The sequence below is a fragment of the Chlamydotis macqueenii genome, chromosome 26 (genome assembly GCF_036417535.1).
Source record: "Chlamydotis macqueenii isolate bChlMac1 chromosome 26, bChlMac1.mat, whole genome shotgun sequence".
Lineage (NCBI taxonomy): Eukaryota > Metazoa > Chordata > Aves > Otidiformes > Otididae > Chlamydotis > Chlamydotis macqueenii.
Genome location: NC_141581.1, coordinates 3,967,707 through 3,987,875, shown reverse-complemented (window position 1 = coordinate 3,987,875; position 20,169 = coordinate 3,967,707). Strand labels below are relative to the sequence as shown.

At 65.1% G+C, this 20,169-nt stretch overlaps 1 protein-coding gene and 1 long non-coding RNA gene across 2 annotated transcripts; both read left to right on the top strand.

The window, feature by feature from the left end:
- Positions 1–1,008: 1,008 nt before the first annotated feature.
- LOC147597560 (uncharacterized) lies at positions 1,009–3,833 on the top strand. The gene is made up of 3 exons (XR_015261162.1): positions 1,009–1,271; positions 1,415–1,735; positions 1,848–3,833. It is a non-coding gene; the product is annotated as an uncharacterized LOC147597560 (long non-coding RNA).
- A 6,537-nt stretch (positions 3,834–10,370) lies between these two features.
- Positions 10,371–19,285, top strand: FSTL3 (follistatin like 3). Its single transcript, XM_086767343.1, has 5 exons — positions 10,371–10,447; positions 12,969–13,154; positions 15,910–16,125; positions 17,652–17,879; positions 17,985–19,285. Exons 1-5 carry the CDS (start codon positions 10,387–10,389, stop codon positions 18,035–18,037), a joined length of 744 nt encoding a protein of 247 aa, XP_086623469.1. The 5' UTR covers positions 10,371–10,386; the 3' UTR covers positions 18,038–19,285.
- The last annotated feature ends 884 nt before the right edge of the window (positions 19,286–20,169 follow it).

The following is a 20,169-nucleotide window of genomic DNA, read 5'->3' as shown; positions in this document are numbered from 1 at the left end:
CCTTCTTTTTTTCCCTTCTTTTTTCCTTCTTTTTTTTGTTCTTTTTTTTTGTTCTTTTTTCCTTCTTTTTTCCTTCTTTTTTCCTTCTTTTTCCTTCTTTTTTTCCCTTCTTTTTTCCTTCTTTTTTTTTGTTCTTTTTTTTGTTCTTTTTTCCTTCTTTTTTCCTTCTTTTTTCTTCTTTTTCCTTCTTTTTTTCCCTTCTTTTTTCCTTCTTTTTTTTTGTTCTTTTTTTTCTTCTTTTTTCCTTCTTTTTTTCCTTCTTTTTTTCTTCTCTTTTTTTTCTTCTTTTTTTCCTTCTTTTTTTCTTCTTTTTTTTTTTTTCTTCTCTTTTTTTCCTTCTTTTTTTTTTTTCCTTCTTTTTTTTCCTTCTTTTTTTCCTATTTGGGGAAGGAGGCTTCAAAACTTCATCTCAGAAGTTGGATGATCTCTCCTTTTTAAAAGAAGAGATGACGGGAGATCGAGTCCCCCAACAATGAAGAAAAAGTGATTTTCCAGTGAAAAACCCCAAGATTTGCTTTGATGTTGCAACAGCTGCAAAGGACCGTGAATCTTCCGTTTTAGCAAAAAACCTCTCAAATAGGCTGTTTGCCCAGGTTCTGAAGAGGTTTTTGGGGGGTGGCAGGTGACATCGTTATTTTTCAGAGTTGTTCCTTCTCCTGAGTTCCCTGGGGCGACTCGGAAACAAGCCGAGGGCCCGGGGAAGCCCCTGCTTGCTCGGGAGCATGCTGAAAATCCCACCTAGGGCTGGGTTAGAGCCGGCCCCTTCCCGAAGCTGTGGCTTTTGGGGGAGCGCGGGGTCTGCGTGGCCCCTCACCAGGGTCCCTGACACCAGCAAGCCGGGGTTTTGGGGCTGTGAGGGTGCGGGAGTTCTGGGGTTTCGGGGTGGCGGGGCTGTGGGATTTGGGCATTTGAAGGCTGTGGGGTTCTGGGATTTGGGGATTTGGGGGTTGTGGGACTGCGGGTTTCTGCGTGGTGGGGTTTGGGGGTTTGAGGGTGGCGGGGCTGCTGGTGCCCCCCGGCCCGTGGCCCTGGACCCCTTTTCCAGCAGGTGGCATCTTCAGCCCAGGTTTTGCTGGTCCGGCTTTTCTTTGGGTGCTGGAACTGGGTTGGAAAGGGTTTGTGAAGCGGTTCCGGAGTCCTGGGAAGCAAAACTCAGGGACGCTCCCTCCGGAGGTCTCCCCTCCCTGTGCGGACGGGGGCTGAGATGCTGTAAACTGGGCGCTGGTGGGCAAAGGCCACGTAACGGCGCAGGAACCGGTCGGCACCTTCTGGTGCGGTTTGGTCACCGGGTGGAAATCACAACTCTGGGGCAAATTTGCAGTCATTTGACCCCAGCTGTTGATAAGACGCGTTAGCAATTATTACAGCTGACAGGGGAAACTGCTACCGAGTCCTCGCAACGCCTTTCTTCCAGAGCTGGGTCTAGACAGCCTGCAGACGGAGCCCAGCTGCCCGCGGAGCGGAGCCCGCGGCCCCCGACGGGGCATTTCGCGCCCTGGAGGAAAGTTCCCTTCCACGCCGAGGACCTGGACGCGTTTCTCCTCGCCCTGTTTCACACTCGGAGGACAAGTCGCCACTTGATCAAATGGGTGCCGGGTGCCTGTGGGATGGGGAGGGAAGGATCCGGCTCCACTGACTTTGTCCCTCTGGAATTCCCTGACGCAGGCACTGCGGAAGCCGAACGTGGCACCACTCGTCGGGATGCAAATGGCAGTGGATGCGAACGCATGTGGAGGTAAGGGCGGGCACAGCGGCCTGCGGCCTGCCGCCCCAACGCCTCCAGCGCGCAGCGGTCGAGAAGAGCCGCCCGGCCGAGCGCCTCGGCTAATTGGGATGTGTTGGTGCAGGGAGAGGCAGCTCAGGGCCGGGAGCCTCCGTGTCAGGACCACCTTGTCCCTGGGCTCCGGGACCCGGTCAGGCAGAAAGCTCCTCGTTAGGGCTGCGGCTCCTTCAGCTCTCAGCCCATGCCCCGCGACCTGCAGCTTCTGGGCTCGCACGGAGTCCCGTGCCCAGACCTCCACCCTCCGCGTCCCTGACGATGCCGAGCGTGGACGGGGGATCCCACATGAAAGCCCTTCTGCGGGATTGAGGTTCCTGCTGCCCCGCACTCCACCCTCGGCCACGATCCCTCCTCGCGGGGGACACGAGGGTCCCTGGGCAGACGCACCCTGGGAATGGAGTTTCTGGACTTGGCTGTCCCCTGCCTCCCCTCCAAGGGAGCTGGGTCTGGTCAGGACCAAATTTGAGTCACCCTGGGAAGCCAGCGGCCGGGAGGGTTTTCCCACGGTGCTGCAGAATAAAGCAAACTGCACCCTCTTCTGAGAGGACTGACGAAGAGGTGACACCTCCCGAATTCGCATCGATTCATCGTGAGACGGAGCCTGCTCCCCAAGCAGCCGGGCAGGCAAAGCGGCCATCCCTGCTCAGCGAAAGTGGAAGGGAAGGAGGCAGGGGTTCGGCCAAGGGCAGCGGAAAATATTCTGTGCCTGTCATTATCCGAGGGGACGGGACGGGCTGGGAGGCTCCTCCGGCAGCTCTGAGTCGTGATCCCACCTGGGCTATGCTGTGGAGGGGGACACAGGCCCCTCAGTGATCCCTGACCAGGGCTCATGGGTGCACTGACCTCTGCCACAAAATCTGCGGGTGTTTGGGAGCAGCGGCGGCGTGGGGCTGGTGGTCCCCCCCACCAGCCTGGGCTCGGCACGGAGCCTGGCCAGGGCGGCAGCCAGGGCTTTGCAGGAAAGGTGAAAAAACCCTGGGTGCCACGTGGGAGCTGCCCGAGGCCACCGAGCCCTGTGCCACGGTGCCCACCGGCCCCGGAGCAGGCAGCGTTCCTGGCAGCCCATGCGGATGTGGTGGAGGTTCGTCGGGGCCCGCTCCCGCAGCACCCGGCGCTGCCCTTCGCATCGCCCGGGCCGTGGGTGTCGGCGATGAGCTCATGTCCCGAGACGTTACTTAATTCCAGTGCCACCGTGCCAGGTGCTGGGGGGGGGCGGCCACGGGCTGCGGTCGTGCGTCCGCCGGCGGGCTCCGGCACAGGCATGTGCGTGTGCGCACACACGCCTCGAGCGCCCGGTCTCAGCCGGAGCCAACGCGCCGTACGGCCAGACTCGCCCCACGGCACCAGCCAGGCGTGTGGGCACCGTACCCGCTGCGTGGGGTCCGGTTCTTATCTTGCCCCGGGGGTCTGCAGGCGGAGGAGCCCATCGCCGGGGCTGGCCCCACACCGGAGAGCACCGAGGGCTCCGGGTAAATCCTGCCGGGCTGCTGAGACGGGATGGGCAGCGTTCAGACCGACCCAGACGTGCAGGTGTTGCTGCCCGCAGCCTCACGCGGGCTCGTTGCCGGCGGCGCTCCCCTTCCGTCGGCACCACGCTCGCGGCGCTCTGCTGAAGCCTGGTGTCTCTGCCTCGTCGCGTTTGCTGTCGCTGAGTGCGGAGGGATGGATGGCGACAGACAAAAAAAAGACCTGGTTTCCGCTCCAGCCTCACAGGGCCGGGGGTAGCCAGCGCTTTCGGCAGATCCCGGCGACTTTGGGCACAGCTTCCGTCTCTGCGAGTCCTTCTCTACAAAGGTCTCGGCCTCTGGGCCCTGCGCTCTGGAATAAAGCCGTCGCCGTAGCTCAAGCCCACCGCCTGCTCCGCGGGCCCGGCCGTGCCAGCCCGGGGACCTGGGGGCGGCCGGGGGCACGGGCTGGGTCCCAGCCTCTGCCTCCAGCCCTTGAAAGTGCGAGCACCTCCTGTGCCGGAGCAGCGTTCCAGCGCGGTTCCTGCCAAGGGAGAATAACTGGTGCAGCTGGTCTCCCCGCTCCCCTCCACCCCACATTATGTATAATTGCCTATTTTAATTAATAAATTGGAGGCCACTCAAAGGAAAGCGGCAAGATTTGTTACAAACACTGCAGGGATTGTCTGCCAGCCCCGAGCCGGTCGTGTCACGGCGGATTTGAATCGGTCTCCTTTGAATTCGCTCACAGACAGATGAGGAGATTTACATCCCCCACCTCGTCTCCTCGAGCCTCGCACCTCCAGGCTGCGGGTCCGGACCCCACCCCAGCACTTATCCGGCAGCTCCCGATAAACCGTCCTGAGCCCCGTCCTCACCGCCGCCGCGCCGAGCGGCTGCGAGGTAGAAGGGATGCTGGCGGCACGCAGGCCGTGGCCAGCTCCCCGCACGGGTCCGGTCTGAATTTGGGATTTCGCGGGCAGGCAGGGGCTGGCAAGCGCTGGGGTGGGGCGGTGCCCGTACCTCGAAGCACCGGCCGTCTCGCTGTGCCGTCCCAGCGAGGAGCCCACCTGCCTCGTGGAGCAGCGACGGCGCGGAGGCTCGGGGGAAGTTCAGAGACTCGGGGGACGGCTTTCGGGCTCCACCAAAAATTTCCCTTTTCTTTTTCTTTTTGGATTCTTTGCTTTTCTTACGCTTGATTTAAACCATTGTTTTTCAAGGGAAATTTTAATGTGAAAAACATGTTTTGTTTTTCTACCAACTGCAAGCCTGGGCTATGTAAGCAATCAAGCGGCTCTGATGAGGGCTGCGGGGCGGCCGGGGGGCTCTGCGGGGGGACGCGCCCTCAGCGGCTCTGCCCTTCGCTGGCTGAGCCTCCGGCTGCCAAAAGCTGGATGCCCCAGCCCGGCTGGGCTCAGCCGCGGCCCCAGCGGCTGTCATCATCGCGGCTCGTAGCGGAAACCTCCTTCTCCCGGCGAGGGCTGGTGCCCCAATCTCCCGCGGGAGCCCGGGGCCTGCGCTCTGGTGCCTGTCAGCCCCGGCGCCCTCGTCTGTCGGGCTGACAGTGGGATGGATGCGGCCGCGGGGGCTGCGTCTGGCGACGGGGTCAATGGGCAGAGCGAGGCCGGCGTCTCCCACCCCTTCCCCAGCCAAGCTCTGGCCGTGACGAGGGGTGGACGAGGGCAGCGTGCTGCTCCGGAGAAAACTTTCCTGGGCAGGAAGGTGGAAGAAATGGGTCGGTGGAGTCCACATCGTCCGTCTGGCCGGTATCAGAGGAGGGGGACCAGCAGCCCCGGCTGTCCCCAGCCTTTGCTCCCGGAGCAAAGATCAGCAGGGCGGATGCTGCCCTTCCTGGTGCCGCTCTTCCTCCTCCAGCAGCACCTCTCCGCAGCCTCTCCCAGGTTTTACTGGCTCTCAGCTCCTCCAGACCCAGCTCAGCCCCATGCGATTTCATTACGTTTTATGGCACTGCCAGCTTTTACCTCCAGGCTCCGTTTGCTCCTTCCTTCCACCGCGGCAGAGGGAGCGTTTACACTGGGGAAACCGCACGGCCGGCCCGGACGCTGACTCATGGCTTGTTTACACGGCGTGCCCGTGAAAGTTACTCAGAGAAGTGTCACACGTGGAGGAGTCTGGCCACGCGAGCCCCGGACCCGGCGACCGCTGCAGCCCCTGCGTGGTTCCAGAAAGCACGGCCGAGCGAGGGGCCGGCTGGGTGCTCCCGAAGAAACACGCGGCACAGAGGTGATTCCCGCTGCGGCTTCCCCACGGACACTTGGAGCATCCCCCTCCTCTGCCCCACGGTCCGCTCACGGCGTCATCCTCGCGCCTGCCCCAGCGGCTTCCTGGAAGGTGAGGTGCAGTGCCGCCATCCCCTCTGCGGCCACGTGGGCAACAAGATGGTTTTGTAAGGAATCCATGAAGGCAGCTATAAATCTGTGTGTGCGCAGACAGGAGAGATGGAAAGCAGAGCCAACTGCAGGCCGTAGACGAGAGACATCTGCTCTTCCACTGAGAGGGGAAATGCACTTCGTCAGACCCGGCTCCTCGTCCTGGGGTCTAGGGATGGGGTGGGATGGGGCGGGATGGGGTGGAATGGGGCGGAATGGGACGGGATATCCCTGCTGCCCCAGTGTCCCAGCTTTCCCAGTCTCCACTCCACACTCCTTGCACCTCCTGGCTCCACGCGCTGGCGTTTTGAGCCCGGAGCATCTTCCATCCGACCTGGGGCAGAGCTGGGGACACCAGAACCGAAGACGCTTGGGAGAGAAGAGGTGTGGGGCAAGCGTGGCTCTTGCTGGGGCAGCTGGAGAGCGGGAGGACGCTGCCGAGGAGGGGAGAGGGAGCCAACCCGGGGCGCGGGCAGCAGAACAGATCTGGGCTTTAATTAAGCCATTGACACAGCGCCTCGTAAAATCTTACCCGAATAATTCAATCCAACTGCCTGAGACATGAGCGCTTTTACAATGCCCCGAAAACTGGCAGAGGGAGATCATCGGGGTGTCAGACAGGGTGGGGGGCTGCAGGAGGGGGCGGCGGGGGAGCGGCGTTTAACCCCTTCCCTGCCGCGTTGAGCGCCCAGCCGACGCTGCGTCAGGAGCCGGAGCCGCCAGCGCGGCGCACTAGGAAGAGGCCGTCGCACGCATCCCGCAAGCCGGCCCCCGGTGCGGGTCTTCGGAGGGTGGCGGGAAGGCGTTAGCGGGAGGGATGTGAGCTTGATCAGGAGTAGAACAGGCCGGGTGATCAGATTTGGAGGGGCAGGTCTTGGGAAGATATGCAAGCCTCCCGCCCCGCCACCCTCCCTACGCGCACGCCTTCCCGCCCTGCCCTCCTTCATTTGCAGGAGTGGAAGTGTCCCAGGAACATGAAACGATTACTCGGTGAGGAGAATCCAGCTCAGCACTTCTTGGCATTTGTTCACGGCTTTTCATCTTCAAAGCTCCTCGCAAACATTAGCTAACTAATCCCTGCAACCTTCCTGTGAGATAGCGCAGGATCAAGCGGAGGAGCATTATCTCGCCACAGCAGATGGGGAAACCAAGGCACGGAGCGGTGACGCTGCTGCCCCGGGGCGCGGGGCGAAGCTACGTGTCAGCGCTGGAGGTGGAGTGCGGCTGGCCAGGCCGTCAAGGTGCGGATCGTGCCGCTCCGCCACTCTCTCCCCAACGCCGGTGATGCAGCTGTGAGCCATAAGCATCTCTCCCATTGACCCGGCCGGAGCCGTGGGGATGTGGCGGAGAAAATCCAGCCCCAGGGTCAGAACCCTGTGCCTTAAGGGGCAGCTCCACACCAGTCGGAGGGGCCGTGTGCCGCCCACGGCCTCACGCTGGCGGCTGGCCACATGCTGCGAGGGATGCTCATGGAGGGGGAAGAAGAGGTGTGGGTCGAGCTTCACCCAGTTCCCGCTCACTGGGTTCTCGTGCGCTTGCACAGGAGAAACTGGGGCGTCCCACTGCGACGGGAGGCATGATGGGGCTGAGGTCGCTTCGCTCCGAGGGGGAAATGGCAACCGAAAGACACCCGGGGCGCTGCCCGACGCCTGCCAGCGGATCCGCGCCGTGGATACGAAACCTCTGCTCTTTTGCCTGTGCCCTGACCCCGGGCTCTGCGAGAAACGCTTCTCAGTTGAATGTCTTGTTGCAAATTGCAGCTCTAATTGGTTTAGCAGAGTTTAATTAGCCTGAACTGATGAGAGAGGCGAGACTCCCTCCTTAAAGGAGCCGGGCAGTTCAGGAGGAAAATGAAGCAGCCAGGGTTTTGGGGAGGTCGGGGGGAGGATGGCTGGCTCTTGAACTCCCGCCTGAAGCCTCACTGCAGCCCGGGCCGTAGCGGGACGCCGCCTGGCCCAGCACAATGCCGGCACCCAGACGGAAAGGTCAGATGTGAGGCTGCCATTCACTGCGGCTGCAAAGGGCTCCTTTGTCCGTGCTCCCGCTCCTCCCGCCGCCCCCAGCCCCCCGCCCGCCCCATGGGCTCCTTTGATTCTCCCCGGGTGCCGCTGCCGGGGCAGGGCTGGTTTCTCCGCCGTTCCCAGCCTGGCTCCTCTCCCGCCTCACTCCGCGGGCGCTGCTGGGGCTCCGTTAGCGTCGTGGGAGCGGAGGGGAGCGGGGAGGCAGCATCGCCCCGCGTCCGGTGGACTGGTTGGAGGAGTTTTGCTCCCAGCTTTGCCTGAGAACCAGCCTTGGCCCCTGCCTGAGTTGCGACCGCGGGCAAGTGGCTTCCCTGCCCACGGGACGGCGGTGCTTCCCAGGGCTGCCGGAGCCGGGGCGAGGGGCGAGCGGAACCCCTGGCACAGCTTTGCTGGGAGCAAGGTGGCCTCGGCGGGGCCCCAGTCCCTGGGCACCGCAGGCCTTCTCGAGGCCGTGCCGAATTACGCCGTCTCTGGGGAAGGAGCCGGATCCATTTCCCTCCCAGCCTCTGGGCTCCTCCTGCCCCACGTCAGGCTGAGTGGGAGCCCGGCTGCTCCCTTCCAGATGCGGGGTCAGACCCCTTCCCCGCCAGAGCCGGCCGGTTGTGCAACGCCGCTCGCAGCCGGGGAAAATCCCTCCCTGGCCTCCGTGAGCTCCTCTCGCATCCCGGAGCATGTGAGCGAGTGCATCACTGCTCACTCGCTCATTGAAATCCAGCTCAGGGATTTGGCTCCCCAGCCCTCTGCCCTTACATGGGCAATCGCTCCAAGGCCGGCGGAGCGAGCCAGGGGTCACGCCAGCCGGGAACGGGAACGGGAGCACGCCAGGAGCCTGCGCCGCGGGGGCTGCCCGCTCCGTCCTTCCTCCCCAGGACAGCAGACCCTTGGCTGTCCCTCGCAGCCCGGAGGTACGATGGCACTGCAGGCTCCGCCGAAGCCCTGCGGTTTACACCAGTGCCACCCGGGGTAAGACCCCAGCCCTCCCCGTTCCCGTCCCCTCCCTGCGGGTGCAAGGGGCTGCACGGGGAGAAGAGGGGGCAAATCCGCCTTGGTGGAGGGCCAGCCCGCTGCCCTTCCCTGGGACGCATCCTTAGGACCAAGGGAGGGACAGGGATGCGGTGGTGCCGGCGGACACAAGGGCTCTGCCATCGCACCCTGCTCTTCCCGCCCCGGGTCATGGGACCCAGGCTGCTCCATGTCCCGCTGGAACGAAGCTGCGTCCAGCCACATCCCGCGCCAAACCGAGCTGCTCACGCTGTGCTGGCACCGGCTCGGAGCGAGGAGGCTGCTGCCGGGCCGGAGGGGTGGTGCAAGGTCCCCCGAGCCCTCCGGCCGGGGCCCCTCTCCTGAAAGAGCCCCTCTCCGTTCTGCCGAAAACATGACCTCAGCTGAGGCCAGTGCAAAGGGTAACACGCTCCTCAGCTGCACGGCCAGGAGATGGATGCGGAAGTTCGCGGGGCTGGAGAAGGGCCCTGGGCTGCGGCAAGGGGAGCGGGGACAGGCAGAGAGCCCCACGTCCCAGTGCCCTGCCCACCGAGTGGGGTGATGGACGGGGTGCCCTGTCTGTGCCCCGACCCCCCTCGCAGACGGGTGGGCCATCTCTGTGCGGTGGCAGTGAGCAGGGAGCGAGGGTGGGTGACGTCGAGGAGCCAGACCTGCCTTGTCCCCAGGCTCCCCGCAGCCCCCTGCCCGCCCCCCATCCTGCCGGGACCCCCGCAAAGTTGGCACAGCTGCGGTTTCCCAGCCCAGGCCATGCTGCGCGGGGTCCAGCATGCGTTTGGGAGCTGGGACGGAGCGGCCCAAGCAGCGATGGGGATGTGTGGGGAGGACAGTGACAACGTGTGCTGGGAGGGGGGGGGGGTCATCGCCCCCAGCTCTTCTCCATCCCCTCCTCGCTCGGACGAGGGCCACACGTGCGTCGAGGCTGCCGGACCCAGCGACGCCTCAGTTTCCCGCCCAGCACGGCGAGGGTGATGCTGGGCTGCCGGCGGAGTTGCGCTGGGGCTCGGGGAGCAGAGGTGAAAGGAGCCCCATGACACAGACCTTACCGTAACTCTGCTGCCAGACGGGGAGGAGGAGGAGGGCGGGAGGAGGCAGGCAGAGGGTTCACGCGAGGATGGGTGGGAGCAGCGTGCGGCAGGGACAGGGTCGGGGTGGGGGGGTGCTCTGGGCAGCCCCCAGGCCCCTGCGGTCCCCAAACCCAAGGTTGTCCCGGGTCACATCTCCGCTCGCTCTGCTGCCTCCGCACCCCGAACTCGGGGGGGGGGGCACCCTCAAACCTTCCCCTCCCCATCTCCACCCCAGTGCAGCCCAGCTGCGGGGGGCCGGCCCCCCCGCTTGGTTTGGAGGACGCAGGGACACATCCTCGCCCCGACACCCCCACCGTCGCCACCACCCCACACCCGGCCCCCCACTTCCACCCCAATTTCCACCCTCACGTCCGGCCCCCCCTTGCCCCCCAACTCTCAGCCTCCCCCTTGCCCCCCCTTGTCCCCCCCTCAGCCCCCACCCCCATCTCCCATTCCCCCCGGCCCCCAATCTCTCACCCCCCACCCCCTTACCCCCACCTCTCAGCCCCCCTCCCGCCCCCAGCCCCCGCCCCCGGCCGCGGGCCGCCGCCCCCCCCCCCGCCGCCGCCGCCGCCGCCCCGCCCGGTGATTCACGCCGCCCCGCCGCTTTATAACGCGACCGGCCCCGCCGCCGCCTCACAGGCAACAGGTCCCGGTCCCGTCCCGGTCCCGTCCCGCCCGGCCATGCCGCTGCGGCTGGCGCTCTGCCTGCTCGCCCTCTGCGGCCCCGCCGCCGCCGCGCACGGTAAGGGCCGCCCCGGGGGGTGGGGGGGTCGGGGGAGGGGGCGGGGGGCACCGGGGCCGCCGCTCCCGCCCGCCCCGTTCCGGCCGCCGTGCCCCGTCCCGTCCCAGCCCCGCTGGCAGGTGCCTGGGGCCCGGCCCGGGGTCCCGGTGCCGTTACCGGGGGACACCGCTGTCCCGTCGTCCGTCCCCCCCCCCCCCCCGCCCCGTCCCTCCCGGCAGCCGCCGCCCTGGGCTGGGCTTTCGGCGGCAGAACCCCCGTTTTCCCCGGGAGGTGCTCTGGTGGTCCCCGGCCCCTGCTGTCACCTCTGTCAGGCTCGGTGCCGGGGGTCCCGCCTGGCCCCTGGGGCGTGGTGGGGCTGGTGTCTGACCCTGGCACTGTGCCCCGGGATGGGGTGACGAGGGTGACAGCCTGGCTGGCCCCGCCAACCCCCACAGAGCTCCTGGGATGGGGTCCCTCTCCCCGGGCTGGAGGGTGGGCGAGCTGTGCTCTGGAGCTTTCTGAGCCGGGTAGGAAGAACTGGGAACGGGGCCGGTTCGTGGTCTGGGTGTGGAGTTTGCAGCTCGAACCCCTCCCGGTTCGGCTGACCGTGTGCTGGCGGCTCTCGTGGGTGCTTGGGAGGCGTCCGGGCTCTTCTGTAGCTGCCCCCTTGTAGGGTGGCTGTCCCGGCACCCAGGCCGGCCAGGACCCCGGTCCAGGGCTCCAGCTGCCCTTCCCAGCGCTGCGGAGCGGAGCAGCAGCCGCTGCTGCCAGCATTGGCTCTCCCGCAGCGGCGCTGGAGTTTGTCTTCCCCTCGCACGGTCCCGTTTGTCTCCATCTCCCCTGCCAGTGTGGGCAGGCGCTGGGCTCCCTGCGTAGCGCTGGCTCAGGGTGCCCCCATGGACAGGGAGGCTCCTGTGAGGCCCCTCGTGCTGCCGTGGCCCCCCGGGATCACATCTGGTGGCACCCCACCCCATGAGGTTGCCACTTGCTGCTTCGTGGAGACGGGTACAAGTGCTGGAAGGGGCACGCTGCGTCCCCCCAGCCAGAGCCCGGGTCCTCCAGCGGCGCTGGGCACGGGAGCACTGCACGCTTGGGGCTGAGGCTGGGGCACCCCGAAAGCCCTGCGCTGGCGCCTCCGGCCCATGGGCACCTCGCTCCACTTGCCGGGCATGTGGGCTCTGTCCCCCTACCCAGCCCACGTCCCTTGTCGGTGTCCCCACATCCCAGCATGGCTCAGGAGGCGGTGGGTGGCGTGCTGCTGCCAGCCAGGGGTGCACCCCGCAGACCAGACACGCGGGCAGGGGGTGCGTGGATCCGTCCCGTTGTGGGTGGCATCGCTCTGTGGGTGGCAGTGGTGGGGGGAGTACGACCCAGAGCCAGCACGCAGCTCCTGAGGAGCTTGGTAACGTGGGGGAGTTGGGGCCACGGGGTGATGTAAAGGAGAAATGGGCTTGAAAGAGCAGTGAGACAAATCCCCAGGGGATAAACGCACCGATGGCAGAGATGCGGTGGCCCGGCTGATGCTTCCAGAGGTGCCCAGGCTGAGGGTTTGCTCCGTCCACGGCTGCCCTGCGGAGCTGTCGCTGGCCGCAGCCCGGCCGGGAGCCCCACGTGCTTTTGGCCGAACCGAAATTGAGGGGACGACGGCAGCGGGGCTAATACACGCATGGGGTCTGAGGTGGGTGCTGGCCCTGCTTTGGGGCAGGGTGAATCCCTGTGTTGGAGGGGAGCGACTCCAGCTCGGCATGGGCGGGATCCGTCCCTTCCCCCCCTCCCTCCCTCACATCTTTAGCCGTTTAACAAACCTCGAACGCAGTTAATGAGAGCATAAACCCAAATAAGCGTCAGAAGAGGCCGGTTTGCAGAGGCGGAAATTGCAAAGGAATCACTCACAAAAAAAAAGTATAACTGATTTGTTCGTGGGGTTGAGGAACAAACAGGCTTTTGACTCAGAGGGATCCGATGGCGCTGGCTGGCCGCGGCCCAAGGGCTGTGTCAAGTGCCCCGTTCCAGCCTGCGGCTCGGCCGCTCCTTGCAGAGGCTGTGGGTGTCGGGCCCCCGCGCCGTGGGGACGCTCCTCGTCCCTCTGTGGGGCCACTGGCGCACGCCGGGGATCCAGCCCTCGCAGTGTGGGCGCTCGCCGGCCCCGCTTCGGGTGGGTCCGGAGCCTCCCCTCTGCGGGGCAGTGGGGTGAGCTGCACGTCTGGATCGCAATGCCAGCTGGGCATCTCCCAGTGCATCGCTTCCCAGTGCCGGGTTTGGAGCCCGTTACCAGAGGAGTCGGGCTGCCGGAACGCCGGGGCGCTGTGCTGGGGATCCCATGGGGACGCCCGCTCCGGGCCAGCCCGTGTGCCACCGGAGAGGTGGGAGCCTGCGTGGAGCCTCTTTAGCTTCCCCAGCTCGGCCCTTCCCGGACGCTGGTGCGGTCCCCACGCCTCTGCCCCGTAGGTGGCCCTGTGGTGGCTGGGGTCTCGCCACCCTTTGCGTGGTGACCCAGCATGGCGAGGACCCCTCATCCCCTCACCCCCCGCTCTCCCCACAGGTGGGATCTGCTGGCTGCAGCAGGGGAAGGAGGCCAAGTGCACCATGATCCTGAAGACGGGCGTGACGTGGGAGGAATGCTGCGCCAACGGCAACGTGGACGTGGCCTGGTCTAATTACACCTACCCGGGCAACAAGATCAGCCTGCTGGGCTTCCTGGGGCTGGTGACCTGCCACCCCTGCAAAGGTGAGCGTGGCCGTGGGCGAGCGGGCCGCTGCGGGGCCGAGCTCTGCTCGAGGGGATGCTCGAGTTGGGGGTGAGGGGATGCTTGGAGCCTGCAGCGCTGGGGCTGGGCTGCCCATCGCCAGGCAGGGCTCTGCACTGAGCCCACGGCCACCTCGGGGACCACTGACCCCATTGCCGGCTGCAGCTCCGGGATGGGTGCTGCCGTGGGGCTGGGGGCTGACGGGACAGGCTGTGGCTCCCGGCAGCTCTCATTTTTCTTGTGTGTATTTTTTGCTGTTCCCCCGCGGAGCCGGGTGCATGACCCGGGCCTTGGCTGGGCAGCCCGAGCGCGAGGAGCCGAGCTGGGGCTCCCCGCTCCCGGGTGAACTCCGCTGCGGTGGGGGCCTCCAGGCCCTGCCCTTGCCAGGTCTGCGCAGAGGGAAACTTCTTCAGTTTTTTTTTTTTTCTAAGGGAAAAAAAAGATCTATTTCTTCCCCTGTGCTCCCCCTTCCTCCTCCCAGCCTGTGTGTGAAATGGCTTTATGTAACGGGCAGTTCCAGAAGTGGAAACTCTCCAGCTGTGAGTTCCAGCCCCGCCAGATGTTTTGGCGTGCGCCGGAGGCACGGATCCCCCAGCCGCACTTGCGTGGCCGTGTGAGAACATGCTTGAGGACCTGCTGACCGCAGTAGGCAGGAGCAGGTCTTTGGAAGGTCACCTCGTTATTTGCTTAAAAGAGCCGGGGGGGAGGAAGAGTCCTTAACAAAACTGCTTCTTCCAGCCCCTCTGTACCCCCCGGCGCTGCCGCACCGGATGTTCCTCACCCCTGTCTTGGCTCGGGGTTGCACCCTGAGTGACACCCTGGCCCTGGCTCTCTGCCCCATCTCCCACTGTGGGCTGGGCCCTGCGGCAGCTGGGGCATGCCAGGAGCCCCCAGACCCTCTCCAGGGGCTGGCCGGGGAGCGTGGCTCCCCCGAGCAGAGTGCGGTGGGGATGGACACCCCTCGTCCCTGGGGTCTGCCCTCACCTCTGCGGGGAGGCTGGGTGACATGGGGGGCTGCCGGCAGCCACAGACAGCAGCGGGGGCTGTGACTCCTGGGGATCATCGGGGTCTGGGAGCAGGACCTTTGCCGAACCCGCTGGAGAGCCGGGCTGGCACGGACACCGCACCTCCCCACCCCTCAGAAAGCCCCCGCCTGTCCCGTCCAGATGGAGCTGGTGCTGCTCCCCACCGGGCTCCAGCGAGCCGGGGGCCTTGGAAGAGGGGGGATGAGAGGAGCTGTGCTCCTGCTCCCGGGGCCGTGGGAGGTTACTCCAGGATAAAGCAGGCTGAGGCCACCAGCCCCGCGCCAGCAGCTGCGGCGGCTGAGCCCCGCGGGGAAGGTGCTGGCCAGGCCCCGGGGGGCTCCGCAACAGGTCTCCCGTGGGGAGGTGAAATTCCTGGCTCCGGCTGCTGAGGACATGGTGTCCCTTGATGGGGAACGTCACAGGGCGGGAGAGCCGGGCTCGGGATCACGGGCTGTGGTCTGGCTGCCTCCTTCCCTTGCTGGGACAGTCTGGGCAGCTGGACCCCGCTGAGCTGGTGGCAGCGTCCCGGAGCCGAGGGTGACGAGGGTCCCGCTTGCTCTGGCAGCCTTGGGGCGTGGGTCACATCCCTCTGTCCCAGGGTCTGGTCCCTGTGGTTATCCATGGAGATGCTGCTGGGGCCCAGCCTGCTGCCCTCCCCTGCCCTTGGACAGGCCCCAGCCATGGAAATCAGGGCGCAAACCGGGACACAGTCTGTCTCCCACCAAGGAATTTCCCCTGGGGAGAGCTGGGCCAAGCAGACAGGGAATTTCCCCTTCCTCCTCCCCGTCTCCCAAAGTGACCTGTCTCCCGCAGGGAAATCCCCCTCCGTACCTCCCAGCAGCTCCCAGCACACACCCTGTCTGCGGGAATCCCTCCTGCTTGGGGGAGAATCACCGCCTGGGTGCTGATGGGGCCGCGTCCCTGTATCTGGAGGCAGCCCTGCACCCCCAACTCCTGGCATCGCCTGTGTCCCGGGCAGCTTGGGGAACCAAGGGTCCCTGTGGGGTGAGGGCTATGTGTGTGCTTTGGGGGGGGCCAGAGCGCCCATCCATGCCCTGTGCTGGGCGCTGACCCCTCTGCCTCTCTCCCTGGAGGCACTGGTGTCTGGGACACGCTCCCTCTCCATCCCCACCGGCATGGGCACGGCCGGGCACTGGCAGGACCCTCCCGAACCCGGCCCCCGTGCTGGCCGGGAGGCGACCCGGGGGACAAAGCGGGCGCCTGTCTGGGGATCTGCGCTCGCTGCTGCGCCCCGCTCTCGCGTTCAAGTCACGGAGGCCCGGAGCAAAAACAGGGCTGGGTATTGTCTGGTGGAAGCGGTGTTCTTGATTGCCCAGACAACTTGCGAAGCCCAGTTCCTTCTGGAGGAGCTGGGGCCTTGTGGAGATAGATTTTTTTTTTTTTTTCTTTTTTTTTTTTTCCATTGCACAAGAAAAAAGAAACATCTCCTTCCAAAAAAATAAATCCATAGAAATGAATTAGCTGGTGCTGAGCGGAGGGCTGGGGCGAGTGCTGGATGATCGCGCGCGGAGCTCCAGCCAACGACCTGCTCCTTGGCAGACCTGAGCAGATCCAGATGCCGCTCGGCGTCAGTGTGCATGTTGTGACCCCGGGAGGGATTCGGGACCGCGAGGGCTGGTGCCGGCCCTCGGTCCCGATTGGTGCTGTGGGGTGCTGCGTCCTGACGAGCTGCTTCCCCCTCTGTCCCCAGAGAGCTGCGAGGGGGTGGTGTGCGGCCCCGACAAGGTCTGCAAGATGAAGCACGGGCGTCCCCAGTGCGCCTGCGCCCCCGACTGCTCCAGCCTGCCCCGCAAGCTGCAGGTCTGCGGCTCCGACGGCTACACCTACCGGGACGAGTGCGACCTGCTGACAGCCAAGTGCAGAGACCACCCCGACCTGGAAGTGATGTACCAGGGCAAATGCAAAAGTAGGTCTGGGTGTGCCCCCGTCCCGTCCCCATCCCCTGCGGCTCTCGCGCTCCCGGCTCCGCACGAGAGTGCTCCGAGCTGCGCCCACCTGTGATGGGATGACTGGCGGTGTGGGTCCCTGGGCACACCGCGAGCGCCGTGGTTGTGCCGGCACATCCTGCCCTCTCCCCAGTTCACCCCGCCACGGGCGTCGTGTCCTGGGGAGGAACGGTCCTGTCCCCAGCTCCCGCGGGCTGGTGGCTCCACCGACACGGTGAGCACGAAGGGTTTGTAACCGGTGCCTGACCCTGGCTGCCCCAGAGCCATCCCGGTGCAGGGGGACGTTGGGGCTCCATGCCCAGCGAGGGGACGTTGCTCCGCAGCCCCAGCCCGGTGCTGATGGGTGCCAGCGGCCCTCCGCGTGCGAGGGCATCGTGTCCCGTGGCATTGTCCACGCTGTGCTGCCCGTAGCCGGCTGGAGCGGCTTCCAGCTGGCAGCCGCCCAGCGCCCTGGCCCGGCCACCCTGGCAGGGCCACGGCAGCGGAGTCGCCCGCGATGCCGACGCAGCCCGTCAGCGCGACGGGGGCTTAGCCTCGCCGCGGGCCGAGGAATAACAGTCCGTAAAATGTCACTTTGCGAGCATCGAGCCCCTTTCCTTGTTGTTTTGTTAAAGAGAGCAGCAATCCTCCTTGCCCTGCCAAGAACTGTCAGAATTATTATGGTTATTTTTGCCAGCCCTCCTCTCTGAAATGCTTTGCCTGTCAGGCTCTGAACTGCACAGGGAAATGTGGGGCAAGAAATGTGAATTGCAAGCTGGGAGTTGTGGGTGCCAAATCTCCTTCCAATCCGGCAGGGAAGGAGGGGAAGGCGGAGGGACAGCGTTGCCAAGTGCTTACGGTGTCCGGGGAGCGTTGCGGGTCCCGCCGTGCCCCCCTCGCTGCCGGGGCGGGATGTGCCGTGGGGCCAGCGGGCCCTGGGCTTTTGCTGTGGGTTTGGGGGTGGATGAGCCCCACGCTCTGCGTTTGCCCCCAGAGCTCTGTGCAGGGCCCGATCCTGCCCACGCAGGCTGCCGTCGCCCCCGCACTCCCTCGCTGATGGGGCTGGGCCGCGTCCAGGGTGACCCTGCCCTTTCCCTCGCGCCGGGGCGTGCGGCGTGGTGGCTGCCAGCCTGGCCGGAGCAGCCGCTGCTCCGCGTGCCAAGGCACCTGCGAGGGGCCGCTCGCCGCAGCCGGCTCCCGCTGCGCCAGCCCGGGCTTGGCCGCACGCACGGGCCCAGCGGCCGGACGTCAGCTCCCCCTTGCACGGCGAGGCTCCGGCTGGGGCCGTGCCCGAGGGCTGTGTGGCCACGCGGTCCCTCGCACCCGGGATGTCAACCCTGCCAGCTCCCACCCTCGGGAGCGGCGTCAGCGATGAGGGAGCTTGTGAGGCAGGAGGGGCCCGAGCTGACGATGCCCGCTGCCCCCTGCCCGCCTGGGTCGGGGGACCTGCGGGAAGAGGACGATGGCCGTTCCCGGCTCAGCAGTGGCCGCGTGTGCTTCCCCGCAGAGTCCTGCTCCAGCGTGGTGTGCCCCGGAACCCACACCTGCGTGGTGGACCAGACAGGCAGCGCCCACTGCGTGATGTGCCGGACGGCTCCCTGCCCCGAGCCCACCAGCCTGGACCACGCCCTCTGCGGCAACAACAACGTCACCTACCCCTCGGCGTGCCACCTCCGGCGGGCCACCTGCCACCGCGGCCGCTCCATCGGCGTGCGCCACTACGGGAGCTGCTCGGGTGAGCGGGGCGCTTCGGCAGCGGGGAGCGGGCTCGGACCCCCAGCGCCCGGCCGTCCCTCGCAGCCCCTCACCGCTTCTCCCCTTTCTCCCGCTCCCTTTCCAGCTGTGGCCAAATTCTCCTCGGAGACGGACAACGCGGAAGAGAACTACGTGTGAATCCTCCCTCGCCGCCAGGCCGGACCCAGGAGACAGGGGCATTATGTGTATATTGTACAAACCATATACCTGATATTTATTAAGATAAAAAAAAATCCTTATTTATACCTGTGTATGTTATGCCGTCGCGGGGGGCCCGATTTTCGGTCCTGCCGCCCAGGGCGACGCCAAGGATGCTCTGGCAGAGCTCTCGGCCGGCTGTCGCCCGCTCCCGGCGCTCGTAGACCCCTTCCTCGTGGCCGGCGCGGCGCTGAGGGGGAGTCCGTGCTGCCGCGCGTTGGGGCCCCCCCCACGTGTCCTTGGCCGGCAGCCCCGGGCCTATTTATTTTTGGATTGGATTCTCGGTACGCTGCTGACGTTTCTGGCCGGGACCTCGAGGTCCAGAGGGAATCTGCGCTTTCGCCTTCCGCGGAGGGGCTCAGCCCCAGCTGCCAGCAGCAGGAAAGGCAACACGGCGCTGCATCAGAGTGGAGAGAGATAAAAATATTTTTTTATATATATATGCATATATATATGTATGTTATTTTTTTCTAAAGTTTTAGCATCTGTATGTTAAAACGGATTTTAGCGTAGGTTTTCCGGGCCCGCTCCCACCTATCTCCGGAGGTGCTGCCGGCGCCCGGCGTGCCGGTGTGATGGCAGCCCCGGGCGGGGGGGCCCGCCAAGCCCCCTGCCGCGGCCGCTGCCGCCCGGAGCCTGCCGCCTGGGCCATCCTATGCCGAAACCACTGGGAGAGAGGGGCTGCAGCCCCCACTGGCATTTCCAGGGCTGGTGCTGGGGTCCTGGGACGACGCTCAGCTCCCCGCCCCGCCAAGGGGTGGCGAGGCCGGGGCGGCCGTGGGGAGCAGGGCTCGGTGGAGGGGGGCAGGAGGGGGGGTGATGGCCCTGCCTGCCCCCCCGGGACCCCTAGCCTGGCTCCCCTCGGCTGTGCAGCCCCGGCCCCCGCTCTGTCGACACCGTCTGTATTTATTTTTTATTTCTTCTCTCATTTTGTGTGTGTTGTCACCTGTGTAAATACCATCTCATCTCTGACACCGAGAAGCTATTGCCTTTATATAAATATCATATATATATATATAATATATACATATAAAAATACCCTATTTTCTATTTTTGTATGATTGCGTTCTGATTCCTGAGGCAGACGCTACGGGAACATATACATTTCCTGTTCCGTATTGTTAGGGGCATTTTACGGCTGTGTTACAATTTGGATTATAATTAAAAAAAAAAAAAAAAAAAAAAGAATAAATGGTGCTGTGGTCTGGTTTTGTTCAGCTGGTTCTGGGACCGCAGGAGGCGGCCGCGTCCCGTGGGGCTGCGCTACCACGGCATTGCTGCCCGGCTGGGAGCCCGGGGTTGAGGCGGGCGCGGGCGGAGGGATGCAGGGGCATCGGGGCGGGAGAGCCCCCGGCAGCAGGTGATGGATCCGGGCTGCATCTGCTTCAGCTCGGCGTTGGGGGTTTTTCCAGTCCGGCCCAGTCCGCTCTCCGCAGTGGGAGGAAAGGGGAGAGCGGGGAAGAGCAAACAGCAACCGGCGACGCGGATAAATCTGTTCCCAATATCGGGCCATGCCAGGAGGGTTTGGTATTTCACAAAACAATTCCTGCCATTAATTGGGTCCTGATGTGCGACGCGTCCCCAGCGTGGCAGCCTGCGGCTTGCTGCTCCGAGCTCAACGGTGGCTCTGACAGAGGCCCCCCCCACGGACCCCGGACCTGGGGAAACCGAGGCACCGGGAGCGGCGAGAGGGGGCGAGACCCTGCGCCCTCAGCCCTGCCTCTGGCCCGGGACCCGGCCCAGGCTGCATCCTGGTGTGAACCCGGGGGTCTTGTGCACCCCGGAGCTGTGCCAGGCAGCAGCATCGCAACCCGAGGGGGGCTCTCCTGCAGCCCCTCTCTACCCGCCCAGCTCAGAGATGCCCCCCTGCTTTTGGGGGTGGGGGTAAGGGAGCTGCCGGAACGCTGCCCAGGACTTTCCCTGGCGCCGGCCTTGGCCGCACGTGGCGGTGTGTGGCCCTGTGTTTCTTGAGAGCCCGCCCGCAGCGCCTTCCTCCCTGCAGCACCTCGCCATCCTCCGCCTGCCCGGCCGGCGGGTTTGGCCCCCCAAGCACCTGGCACGCCGCCCCACGC